The following is a 21,857-nucleotide window of genomic DNA, read 5'->3' as shown; positions in this document are numbered from 1 at the left end:
TAAGTATTGTTAGTAATTTAGAGCTGGCGCCGTGCAGCAGACTCTTCACAAAACTAACGTGGCACAGTGCGGCAGACTCTTCACAGAATTAATGTTTGATAACATAAGGGGGTGGAGGGAGGAGAAATTCTCTTGTAAAATTACAGGAGTCTTGTCAGACTGGCTTGATCTTGGGCGTTAACAAAAAAAAGTAGCATGTTTGATTAAAAGATGGAAGAGGATTTTAACTTTGCTCTTGGCATAACAAAACAGAAGCCAATAAAAATGAGATCAAATTTCAGCCTTCTAAATGCATTGGTGTTCTTATGTAGTGTGTTAACACTGTAGCCTTGAAATATCTCGTTGCTTTTGGGCATGAAAACTCTATATATTGCCTTTTAGCAGTTCCTTTTCATGCGAAGCGTATTTTGTTTCTGTGATTCTCGTGACAGCAGTGTTAAGCTATTTCGTACTAGGGCCTAGGGCCTGACCTGACAGGGGAGGGTAACTTCTGACTGAGACTGCTGGAGTTAAGTCTTTCAAATCTTGCAAAAAATATTCACCAAGTTGCTTTCCTTGCAAAATTGCAAGGCTTGAAAGGTCTCCATGTTGTTCTATACAAGCTGCTACATGCTTTGGCAGGTGTGTGAGAGTCCTGCTCTGGTACACCTGTGGAGCTCTGCGGCTCCCAAGGCTTTTTAGATATGTGATTCTTTTTATGTGCCTTCCCAGGAGCATAGGAATATTGCACTGTGATGTTCTCCAGGCAAATTACTGGGCAGGTGGGATTCGCAGCTCTGTATTTTCAAAATGGCAAGAGGTTCAAAATTGTTACTCCTTGCCCTTTCCTGATCCATCTGGTTAGTCTCTTAAATGGGTGGCTTTGTTTCTAGCGGGGCAATGTACAAGTGATAGACTAGAACTGCAGCCTCAAAGCTGTGTGTCTAAAGCAGCAGGAGATGGCCCTGCTGGAGCTATGCGCCTTGTACCAGGGTTGCCAAAGTGCTTCTTGCTTTTTACCCCTGCTCAGTAAGGCTGCATCAGAGAAGGACGTAGCAAAGCGTGGAAGCATCTCCTCTACATACCTACGTGCCAAATGCAGCAGGACAGGTCTGATGTATGCTTTGTAGTCTTTTGGTAGTTTTCTTCTTCCCAGGATCGGAGTCTCCCATGGGTCAGCGTTTGGTGTTTTGGGGACTCGAGGCACTCATATCTGCACCAGGCTTTTATTCAAGTAGTGATGTTGGTATCAACTTCTCCAGCCACACAGCAAGGATCCCAGCTCAGTTGCTGTTGAACACGTTTGATTCAAGATAAGATTTCTCCCTCACTTTCCTTCGTTAGTGATACCCTGGCAAGAAGCAAGCATAGCGTTGTGTGGTCCAGCTGCCTGAGAGCAAGGAGGCTGAGTCAGGATCAGTTCCTTGTATAGAAAGGGAATTAGATACATCATGCGTTTTATTCTTGGCTGTGATCTTCCATTGTGTCTGATAGACATTTGTTATGGTTGTTTGCTTTCTCTGTGTACTTGAGCTCTCCTTGTCAGCTGGGACACGTGTTCAGTCCATCTTACCCCTCTTTGAATGACTACTGGGGAGTTTTTCAGTCGGCGTGTTCTCACTCTGTGGTACTACAGATGCTTTGCACAGACTTGGTGATGTCTGCCCGTGATGCCCTGCAGGCATGCTGCTGGTTGCTGGCTTGTCAGCTGCCTTTTCAAGTCCTCAGAGCTGCTGTATTTAGGCTCTCCGGTTTGTAAGACATGCATGGGTTTGGCTTAGCCTGTCTGTCCTGGCTGTGCCTGGTGCAGGGCTTGCAGAAGGAGGCTGCAGGGATGGTTCCGCCCCAGGGTGGACGCTCTATTCAGGGAAGGTATGTTTGCCAGTTGCATCTTAGTGCTTTGGTATTACTTCCCTTTCCACAACGCCCCACAAACCATATACACATCCCTTGTCACACAGTTTGCATTGCTGCTTCTGTGAATAAGGGAGGAGAAACTCGGAGAGCTGATGATCTCTGAGTGGCCTCCTTAGAGCTGTATCCTGTGTGGCTCATGGACAGGTCTTTGTGGTTGATGTAATCTAACTAATGCACATGAGAGACATCTGAGCCAGGAACAGGGAATTTAATAAGATGACGAAACTGTTGGGTTTCAAGTCTGAAAGTGATTCTTGTCAGCAGGGAATGGGAGTGGAAAGCAGCTTGACTGTATGCAGCACATCCCGCCGAGGCCAGTAATGTGGACATACTGCAGCACAGACCTGCTTTTCTGAGATGCTGTTTATCCTTCGCCTCCAGCAACCCCTGTGAGTCAAGGAAAGTTGGCAAGTTTCTGAGCCGAGCCTTTCTTCCATGTGCCTTTTCCTCTTCCTTTGTTGGAATGTGCCAAAAAAAAAAGAAGAAAATCACTGGCAGGCTAAGACATACTTTAGCACGGTGAGCAATAAACCAGGGCAGTATGCCGTCGCTGGGCCTTCTACGACCTCTTTTGTAAAAGATGCCACTCCAAAGTGACAGCTGTCAGAGGGATGGGTTACTCGAGCTTGTAAGTGTCTTCACCACTGGTGTGTGAAGGTGGCTGTGCCTTTCCAGACCTCTTCATCTCCCCTTGCCATTCTTTCTAGGCTTTGAGTGAGAAACCTGAAGATCTTAAGAAGTCTTTTCTTGGCTGAATGATAGCTGCTCCCTCTTTCCTGTCTTCCCGGCAAAGATGACTGATAGATTGCTGCTTTTGAAGAGATACTGAATGTTGTAACGTGTAGTCCTAGGAAAGGCAGTGACTAATTTACAACTGACTGCGGCTCCAGCTCAATCAGACGATTGCTAAAAATAAGCCACCTTCTAATTCCACAGTTGATCTCCACTTAGAGAAGTATTCAAATTTATAACCTGCAGACAGGACAAGATCAGGGACTGAAGCGATATCTCTGTTTTGCCAGTTGGGAAACTGTGGGCAGAGTCAGTGTTTGAGAAGGGAATTAAGGGGAGAGAGCAGGTGCTGTAAGGGTGATGGCACTGACTTTGCCCTGGATTCATGCTCAGCCTTTCCCCCAGCTAAATGCCGCAGGGTGCAGTTTTGCCAGCAATGTCTTTTTTTCAGGCAGAAAGGAAGTCCTCCTTGGTGGGAATCTTCTTTTTTCTTTTTTTTTTTCCTTTAAAAAAAACCAACCACCCCCACCCCAAAAAACCCAACCCGTGAGCACACAAACAAACGTTGATATGTATGTTATTCCTGCTTGAAGCTGTTACGTGGCATTGGTTGAGCATTGTAAGACAGCTGCCTGGCTTTGCTGCAGAAGCAGCACAGCAAGGATGAGGGAGCCTTTTCAGCTGAGAGATTTACCATTTCCTGAGACTGGGGTCTGATTACTTTTTAGCCTCTTACTGGTTTCGTTTCTAAGTTAGATTACTGGTTAGGTTACTGTCCTCTGTAATGGTGCGGTGAGAGATCAGCTGGCCTTGCTCAGCTGTGAAGCTTCTGTTAATAACTCTGCAGGGATGTGAGAGTGTACCCTGTAAAACAAGAAGAGTAACTTCTTCCGGGACGAAGGCCTTTGTGCCTCATTGAGAGAGAGCACAGCTAATGGAGAAGGACTGTGTCAGCCATAAGGTTACTTGTGACGCAGAGGGGACCTTGCCTGTTCCTAAGCACAGGGCTGCTTCCTCTAGCACCCAGAGACTTGGAAATGCCCCTTCCATGGAAATGTTCAAGGCCAGGCTGGATGGGGCTTTGAGCAGCCTGGTCTAGTGGGAGGTGTCCCTGCCCAGGGCAGGGGGTTGGAACTAGATGATCTGTAAGGTCACTTCCAACCCGAACCATTCTGTGATTCTGTGACTGAAGGGAACAATCGGATCCTCCAAGGAGAAAGCAGCAGTGTTTTGGTCACTTGTGGATTCCTCTCTCTTCAAAAATAGCAGAATTCATATCCTTCATCTTTAAATACTTCACGACCATCTTGATGCTGCCGTACAGCCCATGTGTGGGAGCCTGTGCCAAAGATGGGACTGTCTCTGGGGTGGAACATGCCAACAGTTTTAAGTGAGCAGAAAACTGAGGAGATTTTGTCTTGATTTTTCTAACATCTGTTGCATTTTGAATAGGGAGTAGGTTTTTTTTTTTCCAGTTAAAAAAAAAATCTTTCACTTACCATTTAAAAATAGTTAATAAAGAAATATGTCTTTATCTCTCCATTGGCCCAATTCAACAGACATTCAAGTTATTTGATTTAGTAATTTTTTTATCTACACTTTGGAAGGACAAATGTCTCTGAATATTATTGTAACTACTTAGAGAAGGAAACCATATGGTCAGCAGGTATAGATCCTGGAAAATATGAAGGAGAACAGGGTGGGATGGTGGTGGTGGGGGGTTGTCTCACTGCAGCTCTGGATACAGTTGGTGCAAAATTCTTATGTGGCTTCAACAGGTTCAATGCTCCCCTTTTCCAACAGTATATTTTCCTCCAGGACTGGTGAGATTTTAGCTTAAAAAAAAAAAAAGAAAAATTAATTCAGTTTTTCTTCTTGCCTTCTATTTGGATAGACACCTGATAGAAACCACTGTTCCTTCCAGGTTTTGTCTTCCTGAATGTTTCAGATTTTACAATAGGGTTTCTGGGCACCAGAGTTGCATGGGTCTTATTTAGGACACTTGGTTCATCTTTGCGTCTCCTGTCTAAACTAATTTAAAACAAAGAGCATCTCTTAGGGGAGAAGACAGAAACGCCACTTCTAAATGTGATTGGGTTGAAAAATGTGACGTGTCAATCGGCATCAGTGATGTGGCCATGATCCTGAGTTTTATTTTAAGCCCTTCCCTGTTTGGACAACTTTCCATATCAACTTATTTTACTTGCCCTGTGGATATGCAACAGCATCCCAGAATCCATTCTGCTGTATTGCCCCAGCTATCACCCGGATCCTTCTAAACCATCTTTTTCTGGCCACATGTTGCTCTCCAGTGGCCTGGGCTTCTCACCCTTACCAGACACTTGAAGGTCCCTTGAAGCATCTCCTGGACAAAAATCTAGAAGTCATTTAAGCAGTAGGGTAACAGAGCGCTACAAGTCAGCCATTTCCACAGCAGCAAGAAATAGACCTGTGTAATTGTCGGGGTTTCTCGTGAATAGGCACAATTTCTCTGTACCTGGGTACTTCTCTCTGTCTTAGCAGCCTTCTGCAGCCAGCCATGGTTGACTGGCAATGAGCAGCTGGTGGGTGACAGACAGACTTCAGCAATGCTGCTTTAGTTCCGGTGGTAGAAAGCTGCGATGGATGTGTTTTAATAGGATTGCTTACAGATTTTTGTAAGTGCATAGGAATGGATTGGTGGAGTTTTGTGCTGTTTCTCTAGACTTTTGTTAAACTCTGTAAACTTCTAAATATTTGTAGAAATGAAGGGACTAATATCGGATGGGACAGAAAGGGTCAACAGTTGATGACTGAACTGGGAGCGAGATCAATGGGTGAGGAAGCAACCACTGGACACTGGTTTCTTGTCCATGTAAGAAGGCAGCAATTTAAAGGAATCCACAGTCGTGTATTCATCTCATGATTGCACCCAATGGCTAATTTTAGGTACGGTAGGGATGAATGGCCCTTTATAGCCTGTGGTAAGGAATGCCTTGTCTGTGGGGTTCGGTAATGCCAGTCCCTTCTCTTCGGGTGGCACAGAGCACCCTTGCGGGGGGGGCGGGATGGGCAGAGCCAACATAGGCGTGCCTGCACACTCCCGTGAAATAACACCCTAACGAAGGGAAGCTGTTTGTGCTGATGCTTCTCCGCTGCCTGCGCGTGTTGGTGTTAGCGCTGGCGTGGGGAGCCAGAATGAAGGAAGCCAGGCTGTTTGTCAGCCATCTGAAATCAGTTGCCTGGCCTTTAAACTACGCCAGGGACACTTATGATAAGAAAAGCACATGCAGCCTTTTTAACTGTGCAGTGTATCCCATGATAGGGTTGCAGCTGGAAGAGGCTGTCTTGCCCTGGCACCGGAGGGGAATTAGTTTTGTTCACAGACCTGGACTCTGACTTTATATAGCTTTACTTTTTTAATGATAATGCTGTGATGCAGAGGTTCTTAAACTCTTCATAGCGTAATTTTCCTGTTGAAATAGATGAGAAATACCGTGTTTGTCTGGCTAACAGCTGTCTCAAGTCAAGATCTGGCAATTTTTGGTGAGGATGCAGGTGTGAAACTGAAGGAGTGACTCAGATGTGTACTGTTCTTATTGCTTGTCTTACTGTAGCGCTTCAGTCTGTGCTCACGCTTGTACCAGGTATCGTACATTGCCATGGTAAGGAGCAAACAGAGGCTATCTGCATGGCTGAAACATCCTGGAGGGGGGGAAGTGGAAATATTGTTATCCTTCCATCCCACAGAAGTGGCTAAAGTGAAGAACTTAAATCATTTACCTTCCTGAACCACAGCCAGCGAGCATACCTCTGTATTGGTGATATTTGAAATAAAGATGGGCATTTATGTCTGTGGGACTGAGGACCCCCCCAGCTGGTTATTCTGCCTGGAGCACAAGTTCTTGTGCAGCTCACAGTACTCGTCCCTCCTGTGTTGCCCTCTGGAGAGAGGGTTTCTTGTTGGACATTGGCAAAGGTATAGCGAAGGTATCAGCATGGAAAATGATGGAAACAGAAAAACGCAAAGGAGACATGCTATGCCTGAATATACTTCCCATAAAAAGCTCTCAGCGAAAGCTGTTATACTTCAATGAGTCATAGTATTCCCCCATATTTAAAATGTATTTAAAATTTATAACTCAGCTTCAGGGGATAGCAAATGACGTCTGGTAGCTAGTTTTGCTTCAGAAGTTCAGGTTCCTTTAAAATGTGGGAAATGATGGGTGAAAACATAACTTACTGATGTCATGCAAGTTTGTGGAAGAATCAGGTACAGGATGCTTGGTACATCGCCCTTTTTACTTTACGCTTGAACTTTTGAAGACACTGGGTTTGGGCTTTCCAATTACATCATGCAAGCCCTAAAGAATGTGATTTATAACTATTTCCTCAGAAAGAGTTTAAAGGTTTGTCATAATGATGCAGAAATGTAGATTTTTTTTATTTTTTTTTTTTTATTAAGACTTCCAGAGAAAGATATGTTGTAACTCAAACCTGTAAATAAGAGTTACCTGGCATTTAACTCTTAAATCATTTAAAAGAAACACATTCTTATGTGCACCACTTTGGAGATTTCATATTCAGCCAGAGATAAAGAAGGAATTATTTCATATTTCTTCAAAACACAGAATTGTTTAGTCAATAGTATATTCTTCTTACTCTGGCTTAAGAGAAATGTTTTGCCTGGTAGCAGTTAAACAATAGTGAAGAATGTTGCTTAGGCACCTGTTGTTCATAAATAGCTTTTACAACTGTTAGCCTCTGATGTAATGGAAGATAAGTGATGTAGCACAGGATTTTCCTAAAAATGCGTCATTGTTATCTCTGTACAATACAGAATGTGAGAAATGTCCTCATTGAACAATGACGAGATTGTTTTATTTCACCACTATATTGCGTTGTAAATATTTACACTGTTTGAGAAACACAGGCTTTCATTGTCTTTGATGTAAATTTATGCATTTGTTTTTAATAGTCTTTATTAATTTTGAAGATAAAAATACAGAGCAATTTTTTCGTTGGATTTCAGAACTAGTTCAGGGGTTTGTGAACCCTGAAAGGATTATAGTAGAGAATGGGAAGTGATCATAAATTATCCGTAGATGTTACATTATATCGTGTGGACTTGTGTACTAGACTAGAAATTTGCCTGCAAATATATGTTTGTGCAGATTTCTCTCTCTGGCCTCTACATGCGTTAGTATGTCCCTCTTTCCATTTGATTATAACCTTCATTAACGTTTTCTTTTAAAAACCACTAATTATCATATGGAGTGCTTTGCCAAATCATAATGATCATGCGGGTGTCATTCCCAATAGATTTGCTATTATTCTGGAGGTCTGGGGTGCTGCCTGGTCCTTGACATCACTTGCTGTCTTTCCCTGGTGTTTCATAGCTTTGTGGGTTTTGGCTTTTGTCCATGAATAGAAGGGAGACGAGTGGTTTTTGCATCCCGTGGATGTACTGTGGACCCTTTTGCGCTGATTGCATGGGATCTACAATTGCAGGGGACCAACTGTGACAATCTCAGTGGGCCATTCCCAAGCCTGTGTTCACAGCGATCTGACCTTTTTTATTTTCCTTTAATTTAAGAATTTCAAATTGTATGCAATCTCACCGCTGCACTCTCTAACCATTTCTATGGTTTTGAAAGGAAAAGATGCATTGATCACACTGTGATGGAATCCATATAGGTTACTGCTGTGCAATACTTTTGGACAGGTAACAAAGGAAAAACAGCTTTTCTCAAAAACTGTAGCAACAGGTGTGGTGCTGTGGCGTGTTGTTATCTGATAATGAATATTATGAAGAAGCAAGTCATCATCCATATCTTTAAGAAAAATTTAATTTGACGCATGTGATTAAGACAGACTAATTTTTGCTCTGCAGGGTGGCTTCAGCGCCAAATTGGAGGGGAGGATGCCTCTTCTGGAGGGGGGCACTAGTTTCTCAGAAAGCCAGTCTCTCCTTGTAGGAGTTGATGGGATCACGGCTGAGATTGATAACAAGGCAAGTCCCGTACATGCTGTGGTATTACATCCTGCTTTGCAGCAAAGCTGTAAAGGCTCACAGCTTGCTGTGTGATTCATGTGCTAGACCTGGTCTGTTCGGAAGCACCTCGGGGCAGGAAGATGTGTTTCATGTGAAGGGGTGAGGTCAAATGGTGATTATCTAAGCAAAAGAATGAGTGGCACCCCCTTATGCAAATGGATTTGGAAATTCAGTGGAGCAGGTAGAGCAATTTGCTGACTGAGAAAGCAGCAGACCTGGCTGTTGACCTCTCCCAGGCTCCCACCGTTAGGGCTTCCCAGCGTAGAGAATGAAACTTCTGCTTTACCCCAGTTTCTTTTTGATTGTTGTAGTTAGAGACTGTCCCAGGGATTATTGCTGATGTTGTTGTGGACTGTTTCACCAACAAATATAAAAGGGCAGTACTGTAATGACTGTATTATTTTATTATCAGAACAGAGGGAAGTGACATTTGTTTTCTTCTGAATGCTATGAAGCTAATTCATAATTGTACTTAGCAGCTGATTTGATTTGAAGGGGACACAATTTAAGGAATCAGTTTTTCAGAGGTGTGGATCTTGCTCAGCTTCCACTGAAATCGAGGGGGAGAGGGTTGCTAAGAGCTCTGGGACCATTATTTATTGATGCTGTAGTTTAACAGCTTGCTTGTCTAGTTGTACCGTGTTTGTAAAAACAATCATATTCTTATTTTGAGAGGAGTCAGCCAGAGCTGGCAGATTCCTGTGTTTCTCTAATTGTTGTGTGTAGTCTACAGCTTTATATTCCTGTATATTGAGAAACTTTCAAAGGGAACATAGGGAACACGTAGAAGGATCTGTTGTCCCCTTTCTAAGTCTTTCTTTTGGTTTCAACTACACAATAACAAGTTTTGGTTTTTTTTAATTATTAGAAGAAAGATATTTTTCATTCTTGAAGCTGATTATTTTTAGGACACTAGCAGGTGGAGGAAAGGAGGAACTGAGATGACAAAGTGAGAAGTTGCAGCTGAGCTAGTAAACAATGCAAGATATATGGGTAGAGGCATAGCTCTAAATAGCAGCAATCCAGAATTATATCTGCCTGGTCTGAGTACAAGGGTCCTTTTCAATTCTAACGTGGTACTAGCCCTGAAATGTGAAAGGTACTGCAGGAAAAGAAGTGTTAGTTTCTCTCCCTTAAGCTCCCTTGATTAGATTTGTTTGTCAAGTTAACAAATGCATGTGAAGTGCATGAGGCTTGATAACATCTCCTAAATAATGCTGTTAACAAAGTACTGATTAAGCTACAGTAAAACAAAATGAAGCACAGATGCAGGATCCTCTTTTTGAAAATGCACATCTGTCATCTCTAGAAAAGGATTATGTAAGCTATATTAGTCGGGGAGGAGTCCCGACAAGCTCAAAATAAGTAAAGGCTTCGAACTGGAGCCAACACAAGCTAATAGGATTGGAAATATTTGCAAATATGGAAAATGTAGTGTACAGAAAGTAAGCATAAGCTATATCCCAGCTGAAATACCAGGGTAGATAAGCAAAGTTAAGATGCACACAGGAATTTGCTGAGGTCACTGGTGAGGGCTTCTCTTACCTTCAGAACAACAACAACCAAAAAACAAAATAATTTTTTTTATGGGGCTCTGAGATTTCACATCAAGCCCTCCAGCAGAAAAACAATTCCAGAGCTGTGCTAATAGATTATTTCAAGTCTCACCAAGAGAAAGTAAGCCATCTGATGAAGATGCTGCACTGTCTAGCAGCAGTCAGAAGTTTCTTCAGAGGGTTTCCATTCCTGTTTGGGTTGGTCAGGTTTGGTCAGGTTTCACGCTGCGTAGAGGGGAAGTTTCAGAAGATCAGAGGTCATGGCAGCGATCCGGAAAGCCTTGGGCCAGCACTTTCCAGCCTGCAGCTGGTGGATCCCCTGAAGTCCACAGACTGCATCCATTCCACGGCAGGATTTTCATGGCAATGCGCAGCGCTGCAGTGTCTGGATTATCTGGACAGCAGCGATCTGTTGCTGTATTTTTAACTCCCCCAACCCCCCAGCAGATTATCAGACCATTGACCTGTGTGATACAGCTCGCTGTCATTACTGGGGGCTAGGATAGGTTGAAGAAAAGTGTAAGAAGCCTCGGGGCAGACAGGAATAACTCACAGGTGAAATTCCTTCCAGTTCCCTTCTATTAGTGACTGTCATCTTCCTAATACCACAGGTTCCAAGGTTTATCTTTCATGCACATAAAGACAGATTCTTTTATAACCCAGAGTGCCTATTGTACTTTAAATAGGAAAACAACTGTGATATTTGGCTGCTGCTTCCCCCCATCCCTCTGTGAGTAATGCAAAGCATGTGTACACACCTACATACATCCTCAGGATGCTTTTCTTTTGATAAGGCCTGCGTACATCTGCAGCCAGTGCCCCTACAGCTCCAGAGCTTCTACTGAAGTTCTCCAGCATGTGCCGTGTAGCAAGGGAATACGATGGACTTTCTGAAGTGTAGATGAACTAATAAAATCTGCAGTTCACACTGCATGTTTTTAGATTCCGGCAGATGCCAAACCACAGGCAGGAAACCATAATTCGGGGCTTACTTGCCCCAGCCTAGCTGGGAACCTTTGGCAAAGAGCAGTTTAGCCTTTATTTTGGAATGTGTAATGGGCAGAGAAGCTGCAGTGGGTGGCGGGGGGGACTGGCGTCCTCCACCTGCGTTCTTCCAATAGCACTTTGCACTGTGACAGTCTGGCAATTCACAAACTGTTAGGCTCGTCTAATGGCTGAGTTTTGTTCTTGTTTTGTCAGCTGAGAAACTGAGGCCCTGATGAGGTGGATGATAGAAGCAGGGTTTCAAGTGGTCTTCCAGCTGCTTCTGCTGTAGTGAGGTTACCTGTTGTTGTCAGGTACTTAATGCTCGTAACCCAGGGGAACCTAACGTTCTGCTTCTGTTGCTGTCAGGACACATTCTGCTCAGGGGAACGCCCCAGCCACCAGGTCCAAGTCACGTGCATGGTTTTCCTTCCTTTTTTCTTCTTAACTACCTTCAGAGACAGTTTGTCCCATTTCCTCTGAATCTGACTGTTCTTGCTGCAGCTTTGTGGTTCTAGCAATGTAATCAGGACCCAGCTGATGTTGTTCCAGGTGTCAGCTGGCATTTTTAGTTAGTGCTTTGCATGCCCAGCAGGAAGCACAGCTGGACTACCCGGGTGGGTGAAACTCCATTGAGGACTTTACTGTAGGCTCTAAGGCCAGGATTTTGACCTCTCGTCTTTTGAAATGGCCTTGGTGTCTGAAGACTCTCCGCAACAGCAGTATTGCCGGCATCTGTTTTGCAGGAACCGGTGTGGCTATAGATAGGGGGGACGGTAGAGCTTCAGGCTGTCCTCTGTCCTGGCATTCCCATCTGCCCCAGCCAAGTCTGCAGGAAACCTCCCTGGGTGAGGGCAGTAGTCTGTATTTGTGGTTTGGCGGCTGTTGGCAGCATCAGTAAAGAAATCTCTAAAGGGCCCTGCTATGAAAACAGGCTTAACTTCATTATTGTTTGCTGAATGCCCAAAGTCCCAAGAGGTTTTCTTAAGTATTTTCCTCTAGTGAATAATAATAGGAGAACAGCCATGGGGGCAGGAGGAGAAGAGGCATCCCTCCTCCTTCACAGGCAGATGACTGCCCTGCCTATGGGGCCTGGCTCGTGCATGTGCTCTCTCGCTCCCTGTCCTGCCATCCCATGATTACTTTAGCTTTCCAGGCAGAAAGGATCTGGGAAGTCCTTTCTCCGTGAACAGAACAGCGTCTACACTGTTGGTCATGGGACTTCCCTTGCATGTGCAGTTTGTGAACCCAGTACCACGCAGGGGAGGAGGAAGCTGAGCCCTTATCTGCCACCTCCTGGGCGAGTGTACTCAGCTGTTGATTGGAGGTGCGGCCCGAACATCTAACTGGAATCCTGAAGAGAAGAGAATATCTAGGAGCAGTCCCCCTGCCTTAGCGTTTCTTCCCTGGGGGCCTTTTTGGCAGGCCCCCAGTTTGATGTGCTTGAACCTTGGATCCGACTTCGCAGGTGCCCAACTCCTCACCCTGGATCAGGGAGCACATGGTGTCTACTTTAGCTGTAGAAAACATCCTACGGAGCTTGTCATAACTTGCTTTGTGTTGAGTGGCATTGCTTTTCTGGCATCCTTGTCTGTTTGTACTTGGTACTGCAGATGGTCTGTTGACTCATGTAACTTTATCCTTTAATTAGCGCCGAGGAGTTAACGTGCTTCAGGTTGATACAGACAGGCTTTGGGTGCGCGTGTTGTTAGGGACCTTCCAGATTGGGAATGCTACAGTGTGGCATCTGGGTTAAGTTTAGAGCTTTTTCTAAGCCAGCCTTGAACAAAAGCAGGCTTTATTAGAGCGTCTGCCAGGCTTCTTTTCCAGGGAAGGGCTGTTTCACATCATCTTTGAGCATCTAATTGGATTATATCTGCTGGTTGAGCTCTTTCAAAGAATTCTAACACACGCTATCCTTGAAGCACCTGTAGAAAAACTGGTTTGACTTGTCTGTCATTATCAGAGGGGTTCAACTGTGTTTTCTAGTAATTTTCCTTGTTTTCTTTATGGTAATAACATGTCCTTGCCTGCAAGCCCAGAACCCTTTTTGAGGGGGACACAGAATGGGGTTCATCTCCTTCCCCTTGGCTCAGTTCTCGCTGGCAGTAGCACAGACTGTATTACCTGGCGTATTTTCATTGGACCTTAACGTTCTCTGGATTTCATTTCCTTATGTTTTTTTGGGAAAATACCTTCCCTTCCTGCTTTGTTTATTGCAGTTTGATATTCCTGTCTCAGCCCACGTTTATCTCTCCTCTGGCACTTATGGCTTGGCTCTTTTAGAGGATTCAGCTAAACAGGTGTGTGGAGGAACCTGGGGAGGTTCTCGGTTTTCTGTTTATGCTTTTTGCTTACCAGTGGTGCTGGTAAGTCCCATGTTTCCCTCTGTCCTCCAATAAGGAAGTGTCCTTGTTGTTGCTTGTTTATGCGTATAGATGTGTTTTATTTTTAAAATCAGCGATGCCTAGAAGTTGTGGAGGCATTGCCTTCAAAGCTTTCATGCGTGCACCGTCTTGGCATCTGTGGAAGTAATATAAATCCTGACCACGTGTCAGTGATGCTTCTGAGTTTGGCTGAGCACTCTAATGGGCAGAATGCATCATCCAGCAAATTGAGTGTGTGATTGGGAAGCAGCAGGCATTGCCTGCATTTTTGTTTTTGCTCGTGACTTCCTCTGTGACCCTTAATAACTCTTTTCCCCTCAGTGCAAAGAGGATACTGAACTGTCATTCCCCGTATAAAGCACCTTGGGATATGTAATTAGTTTTTTCTGCCGTTTAATCAAAAGCAGTCAAAAGATTTGATCCTGTTTTCGTTTTACACAACTGCAGTTGTGTAAACTGCACTGCTGTGTAAACTCCTGTGGAGTCTAATGGAAGTAGAACCAGACTGGCACCTTTCGCAGAATCAAAAACCTAGGAAGCTTGGCCTACCTTTAAAACTTCCAATTAATTAAATATTCATTAAAAAAAATGTGTGCAATATGTATGCACAGTTAGGCTATACTACTTCCAAATTGTTAAGCAACATGATACATAAGGCATCTATCTATCTATCTATCTATCCATCCATCCATCCTCTTTAGTGCTTTCACAGGTTCAAAAACAAACAAATAAAAAGTTGATATGTTATGGAAACAGAAGAACAGTGCATCATCCAGTTGCCCTATTTAGTGTAGTCCCTGCTGTGTTAATTCCCCTCTAATCCTTTCTTTAAACTCAATTGATTGTGTCTCATTTGTGGCAGGTTATGTTCCAAATAAACACTCCATGGTCCTGCATGTTTCAAAAAGCTTTTTATTTAATGTAACTTCGCTAATCTAATAAAAGGTATGGCTAATTATGCCTGCCTTTCAGATTAGTGTTGCAAATTTTGGCTAATTTATGCTTATCGCTGTCTTTCCTATGTGTAATGCTTCCCTGTTGTATTAGTAAAAGAAGGATAAAGTACATGTAGTCCAGTGGATTCCCGATTCCTAGCAAGGGATTTTGATTATATTGCTCTCTAATAGCCTTAGGAAAGGAACAGCTCACGTGATGCATCTTTCTGTTGCCAGCCGGTACACGTTTATATGAATGACAGGAGCCAAATGCAGGCCACTGAGTGTTTTTAACCAAAGCCGCGGCATTCAGCCTGATTCAGGACGATGCCTGAGGCGGTTTGATGCAGTGTGGTGGGGTTGGCAGTTTAGGAAACTACCTGCACAAGCTTTGCTCTCCACACCTCCAGGAAGCACATTCCTGCTGCTCAGCTTGGAGAGCTGCTGCTCTTCCTCCTCCTCCCAATCCACGCAGACTCGGGCATGATCCCTGCCCTCTGGCTTTGCTCTTGGACCGCTTTCAGAACTGGTTGATAATTTATTTATTGAGTCATTTGCATAAATTGTGCTCTGACCTGTCTAGTTCTAGCTCTTTAAAACTCCTGTGTCTTTTCTCACCCAGCCAGCGCACTGAGCTCTCTCCTGTTCAGAATACAGAGAGAAAATAAGAGGTGCACCTTGGTCCAATTGATGGCTTAGCTTTGGTTTAGAAATAATTGCATTTCAAGCTACTTTAACGTCATCTAATACTTTCATTTTTTAGGTGCGAGGCCTGACAATGGCACTGAATGAGCGCTGCCTTCCAGCCTCCTTCCTGTAAATGATAGGACCAAACAAGACGGTGTGATGAACATGCCACTGCATCAGATCTCTGTCATTCCAGCTCAGGATGTTACCTCTTCCAGAGTCTCCAGGAGCAAGACCAAAGAAAAAGAGGAACAGGTACTGTTAGACATGCTTGATTTTCACAGGAAGTTTTCTAAGTATAAAACAATAGGGGTTATCAAATCAGACCCAATTCTGATCTAAAGCCCCAGCTCCTTGCACGATTGCTGCTTTTGGTAAAGATGGGTGTTACCATATTATCTCTTTATTCTCATATTTGCCATTTTAAAGCAGCTGGCTGCAAAATACTAGAGATTGTTGATTAACTTCTGCAAAATACAAGCTGTGACTCTCTATTTTGCATAAGAATTCAAGGCAGATAGGGATTTCGGATGATGGCTCTAGTACCATTGTCACGGAAACTGTTACAGGTATCTTTTACCTTTCTACAAGAAAAGTAGTATGGGGTATGAACCCCTTTATGTAGCCGTGCATTGTTTTCTTGGCAGTATCTAGTAACTGTTAGAATTGTAGAATCGTAGAATGATTGGAGAGATTAGAAGGGACCTTGAAGGTCATTAAGTTCTCAACTCCCCGCCATGGGCAGGGACACCTCCCACTAGACCAGGTTGCTCAAAGCCTCATCCAGCCTGGTCTCGGACACCTCCAGGTATGGGGCATCCACAACTTCCCTGGGCAACCTGTTCAGTGTTTCACCACCCTCACAGTAATTAGGAAGAAAACAGTAGTTTTCTTCCTAATATCTAATCTAAATCTCCCCATTTTCAGTTTAGAACTGTTACCCCTCATTCTATCACTACACTCCCTGATAAAAGCCACTATAAAGTCTCCCTGGAGCCTTCTCTTCTCCAGGCTGAACAACCCCAACTCTCTCAGCCTGTCTTCACAGGAGAGGTGCTCCAGCCCTCGGATCCTCTTTATGGCCCTCCTCTGGACCCACTCCAACAGGTCCATGTCCTTCTTATGTTGGGGGCCCCAGAGCTGGACACAGTACTCGAGATGAGGTCTCACCAGAGCAGAGTAGAGGAGCAGAATCATCTCCCTCAACCTGCTGGCCACGCTTCTTTTGAAGCAGCCCAGGATGCGGTTGGCTTTCTGGGCTGCAAGCACACATTGCCAGCTCATGCTGAGCTTCTCATCAACCGACACCCCCGAGTCCTCCTCCTCAGGGCTGCTCTCAATCCATTCTCTGCCCAGCCTGTATTTGTGCTTGGGATTGCCCTGACCCACGTGCAGGACCTTGCACTTGGCCTTGTTGAACTTCATGAGGTTTGCACAGGCCCACCTCTCAAGCCTGTCAAGGTGCCTCCGGATGGCATCCCTTCCCTCCAGCGTGTCAACTGCACCACAAAGCTTGGTGTTGTCAGTAAATTTGTTGAGGGTGCAGTAACCACTGTGTTGTGGTTAGTATTGACTGGAATGTCACAAGGAAGGAAATATACAATTGTAGGTATACTTACTGTGCTGTTTCCTGGAGATATGATTTGTATTCTTAACTTGGCAGTATATGTGTGAAAGGAATAATTTTGAGGTCTTGTTGTGGTGCTAATGAGAAATAGAATGCAAAAATACCTGAAGTATCTAATGATTGTCAGTCTAATAGAATCTAATTAATAGGCTACTTAACAGTTTTTTAATAGCATACTTTGTCTCATCTTCACATGTCAACCTTATTTAGCCTCTGGACTGTGTCTCTGATCAAGCCCAAAGACCTTAGTGTGCATCATGTGTTAGTGTACACTGCTGCACTGTGTTGAATTGTATGTTATCTGTCAGTTCCACAGAAACACCTCTGTGGGTTTTTTTTTTTTTTTAGCTTTACCCTAGCATAAAATCGGGTCAAGAGGACATTCACATTCTGGTACAACTGCAGGGACTGGGGTTGTTTTGTGAACTGGGAGTGAGTATTCAGCAGTGGTTAGTTCTGAGGAACTCTAGGGTGATGCTGATTACAGATAGGGTGTATCTTTAGTATAAGGGACTAGAAAGGCACTGTCATCTTACAGAAAGGGATTTACTAAGATTAGCTTTGGGTAGGATAAAAGAAGTTGCTTCTGATGTGTTTGGATCACGTGCCCTGAGTAGCCAGTCACCTGTCAGCTGTCCAAATCACACCTACTGAAGTCACTGGTGAGTCAGTAAAAATAAATTGTCCCACTGTCATTTTTTGGAGTCTTCTCCTTAGTAACAACTTAAAATGGATTCTAGCCCTTCAGATTCTTAAACCAGTAGTTAATTAGGCTGGCATGCTGCTGCTTTTGCTTGCCAGGAGAAAGCAAGAAGTTGTCCTCATAGATGGGGTGCTCCAAATCCATGAAGCACCTTGTCATAGAATCATAGAATCTTCATGGTTGGAAAGGACCTTTGAGATCATCGAGTCCAACCATACACACACAAAAAAAAACCCTACAATCTCTGTCACTAGAGCATGCCCTGAAGTGCCAAATCTAGACGTTTCTTAAATACCTCTAGGGATGGTGATCCAACCACCTCCCTGGGCAGGCTGTTAGAGTGCCTGACCAGTCTTTCAATAAAGTAATTCTTCCTAATATCTAATCTAAACCTCCCCTGCCCCAACTTCAGACCATTTCCTCTGGTCCTGTCGTTATTCACCTGGGAGAAGAGGCCAACACCCACCTCTCTCCAGCCTCCTTTCAGGTAGCTGTAGAGGGCAATGAGGTCTCCCCTCAGCCTCCTCTTCTCCAAGCTAAACATGCCCAGTTCCCTCAGCCTCTCCTCATAGGACCTGGTCTCCAGACCCCTCACCAGCCTGGTAGCTCTCCTCTGGACACGCTCCAGCGCCTCAATGTCCCTCTTGTACAGAGGGGCCCAGAACTGAACACAGTACTCGAGGTGAGGCCTCACCAGTGCCGAGTACAGAGGCACGATCACTTCCCTGCTCCTGCTGGCCACGCTATTCCTGATACAAGCCAGAATGCTGTTGGCCTTCTTGGTCACCTGGGCACACTGCTGGCTCATGTTAAGCTGGCCGTCCACCAGCACCCCCAGGTCCTTTTCTGCCAGGCAGCTTTCCAGCCACTCTGCCCCAAGCCTGTAGCGTTGCTTGGGGTTGTTGTGACCGAAATGCAGGACCTGGCACTTGGCCTTATTAAACCTCACACAGTGGGCCTTGGCCCATCGATCCAGCCTGTCCAGGTCCCTCTGTAGAGCCTTCCTACCTTCAAGCAGATCAACACTCCCACCTAGTTTGGTGTCGTCTGCAAACTTATTGAGGGTGCACTCAATCCCCTCATCCAGACCATTGATAAAGATATTAAACAAAACTGGCCCCAAAACTGAGCCCTGAGGGACACCACTGGTGACCGGACGCCAAGAGGATTTCACCCCATTAATCACAACTCTCTGGGCACGGCCATCCAGCCAGTTTTTTACCCAGCGAAGAGTACACTTGTCTATGCCATGATTCGCCAGCTTCTCCAGGAGAATGCTGTGGGGGATGGCGTCAAAGGCCTTACCAAAGTCCAGATAGACAACGTCCACAGCCTTCCCCGCATCCAGAAGGCGGGTCACATGGTCATAGAAAGAGATCAGGTTGGTTAAGCAGGACCTCCCTTTCTTAAACCCATGCTGGCTGGCCCTGATCCCTTGGCTGCCCTGCACTTGCCGTGAGAGCTCACTCAAGATGATCCTCACCATGATCTTTCCTGTTATCGAGGTCAGGCTGACAGGCCTGTAGTTCCCCAGATCCTCCTTCTGACCCTTCTTGTAGACGGGCATCACATTAGCCACCCTCCAGTCATCTGGTGCCACCCTCCAGTCATCTGGTACCTCCCCTGTTGACCAAGACTGTTGATAAATGATGGAGAGAGGCTTGGTGAGCTCTCCCGCCAGCTCCCTGAGTACTCTTGGGTGAATCCCATCCGGCCCCATAGACTTCTATGCGTCTAGGTGCCTAAGCAGATCATTGACTACTTCCTCCTGGATTATGGGTGGGTTGTTCTGCTGTCCATCCTTATCTTCCAGCTTCGGAGGCTGAACACCCTGGGGATAGCTGGTCTGACTACTGAAGACGCAGAGGCAAAACAGGCATTAGGAAGCATTGTCTCAGGAGTCTGCTGGAATCTCTCCCTTCCCACCTGTCACACGTAGTCATCGTCAGGGGTTGTGCTGGGCAGCTCTCTGGGTAAGAGGGCTCTGCTGTTTCCTTGGTCCCCTCCCATACAGAAACTGCACGTGCTGAGTGAAACAGCCCCTCTGCCAAATTCAGGGCACTGCTGTGAATTGACCACCCTCCTGGGAGGTGATGGGGGTTAGGAGGCCGATCAGATCAGAACAACTTGTGGTAAGTCTGAGCATGCAATGAGCCCAGAAGTGGGAGTCGTGCGTGAATCTCCTTCTAAACCTGTTCTTCATTTCTGACACAGTGACTTCAGTGTTAACAAATCTCCCCTGTGTTTCCTTCATGATAACTAGCTGAAGTGTTGATTATTGTTTCCCTTGCCAGGCTGCTGTTGCACTTTCATGCCTTGGGACATTTGAAACAGAACAGAATGCTTATTTAAATATGTGCAATATTGCAGAGGAAATAATGGGGACTGGGACTGCGCGAGCAATAAATTAGGCTAACCTGGAAACACTTTGTGTTTCCCAAGTCTTGTCCTTCCTGTCTCCGTAAGCATGTTCATTCACCCCGCAAGTGTCCTGTGTTCTGCCAAAACCACAGCTGGAACATCTGGACCTGCCATCCTTGATGGACAGCTGTACGGACACGGAGCCTGGCCCCTGCATGCTCTTCCCCCCTCCTGCAAACGGCGTTGCTTCTGGTGTTAACCTTTAATGCTGGATCTAACAAATAAGCTGGAGGGCAGTGAAGTTGTTAATGTGCTGGCTTTGACCAATCCAGTTAAATTTTCATATTGCATCAGTTAGGACTTTCAAGGCTACTTGCTAGTCAGAGTCCCTGTCAACCCTTGGGTGCAATCAAGGACCTGCTGGCCATGACTGTGAGTTTTGCTATTTAAAGTATACAGTAAAGGTGCAAGATAAGGTGCGAGAGAAAGAAATTGTAGATTATTGCTGCCTTATTTTTAATCATTTCAAAAGGCCTGTTTTCTGTTTGAGGTAGAAACCACTGCAAGATAAAGAGCAGCATGTGGAGCAAGCATGATCCTGTGTTGAGGAAATCTGCTGAGCAGTTGTAGATGATTTTTGTGCCCTAGATAACATCTGCTGTAGAAGATGAGGACGCTAGGTAAAACTGAGAAAAAAGACATTTGCATTTCAGCTTTGTAACTTCAGTAGAAAGTCAGTGAAATTTCAATACTTTCACATTTCAGTTGCATAACTTCCATTACACAACACAGCTCGCAGTTATTTCTTAGTGTTGTGGATGCCTGTGCATAGTTCTCATGGATTTCTGCAAACGCATACAGTAGTTTTTCCGCAGCAAGTGCAACATTTCACAGTTTAAGTGCTGCGCTTATCTTACCTTACCTTTGCTATGTAATAGAAACAGTCCTTACCTTTTCTGTGTAGGAACAACAGTAAGCACCTCAAACAAATGTGTATGCTGCAGTCTCAAAATGTTTTGAGCTGTACAAAGGCGCTTGCTAATCTGAATAAAATCACACAAACCCCAAACCACAATCAAAACCAATGGTACTACTACAAAGATAAATATGTAGGTTTGCTTTGTAATACCAGGCCATGTTCTTAGACAAGTGCATTGCCAGGTGTGTGCTTTGTGGATTGAGCAGCCTCATGTGCGGATCTCCCCTGTTGATTATCAAGCTCTGGCAAAAGCCAAGGTGAATACATACAGAGTGTCAGTTAGCAGGTGAAATTTTGGCTTGCTTTTGTCCTTGCTCTTTCGAACTAGACCTTTGGCTTGTCTGTACCTGCATCATAAGAAGTCCTACAGAGGAAAGGCTCAAGAAGCTCAGCAGCTGAAAATGAAGTACCAGTGTGCCTACAGAGGGAACTCTGGCAGCCTGTGAAAAATCAGTGTTTGTCCTCTTCCCCAGCAGGAAGATGCTTTAGATCCTTTATAACCTTACCACCTTTATCATTGCAATCCGTTTTCTCAGACTGGGTAATCTGTGGTCCCTAGGCATGCCTTGTGGCAGATCAACATGTAGGTTCAATACCTGTCGAAGTCTGGGGCAAAAGTCCTGCTGAATTTGAAGGCATCGTAAAAGGAAAGCTCCTGCCTGTCATTTCTGTTTTAAGTCCTCAGTGATATGTTTAAATGGCAGAGCCTGGTAGATTCTGGTTCAGGTTAGTGTAATTTTCAAGACTTGAAACAGTTGAAAACTGTGGTTAACAGCAGTCTTTCATGAAACTTTGTTCATTTCACCAGTAAAAATGGGGAAGGTCACAAAGGGATTAATACTCTTGCATTTAACTCAGATGAACTGTTAGCTTTGAGTGCTATTAATAACCATCATTAGCTTCTTATCCTTCACTAGGAATAGCTTCATACTTACCTGGTTTAAGAGACAGTCACTCTATTGTTTGTGAGATGCTA

General features: G+C 44.7%; 1 protein-coding gene across 10 annotated transcripts in view; it reads left to right on the top strand.

Annotated features, from left to right (window-relative positions):
* Positions 1-21,857, top strand: part of MARCHF8 (membrane associated ring-CH-type finger 8) — a 102,554-nt gene that overhangs the window by 6,948 nt on the left and 73,749 nt on the right. For 5 of the 10 annotated variants that reach the window (XM_054207528.1, XM_054207538.1, XM_054207534.1 and 2 more), the window contains exon 2: positions 15,288-15,466. In XM_054207528.1, coding sequence (XP_054063503.1) covers positions 15,371-15,466 — 96 coding nt within the window. In that variant the 5' untranslated portion in view covers positions 15,288-15,370. Of the gene's footprint in view, positions 1-20; positions 2,286-8,500; positions 8,621-15,287; positions 15,467-19,555; positions 19,674-21,857 lie in introns of those variants that run through there. The other 5 variants (XM_054207532.1, XM_054207530.1, XM_054207533.1 and 2 more) reach the window with 4 other exon arrangements.

This window comes from Rissa tridactyla, chromosome 6, assembly GCF_028500815.1.
Source record: "Rissa tridactyla isolate bRisTri1 chromosome 6, bRisTri1.patW.cur.20221130, whole genome shotgun sequence".
Taxonomy (NCBI): Eukaryota; Metazoa; Chordata; class Aves; order Charadriiformes; family Laridae; genus Rissa; species Rissa tridactyla.
Note: the sequence above shows the minus strand (reverse complement) of the source record. Positions and strands in the feature narration are given on the sequence as shown.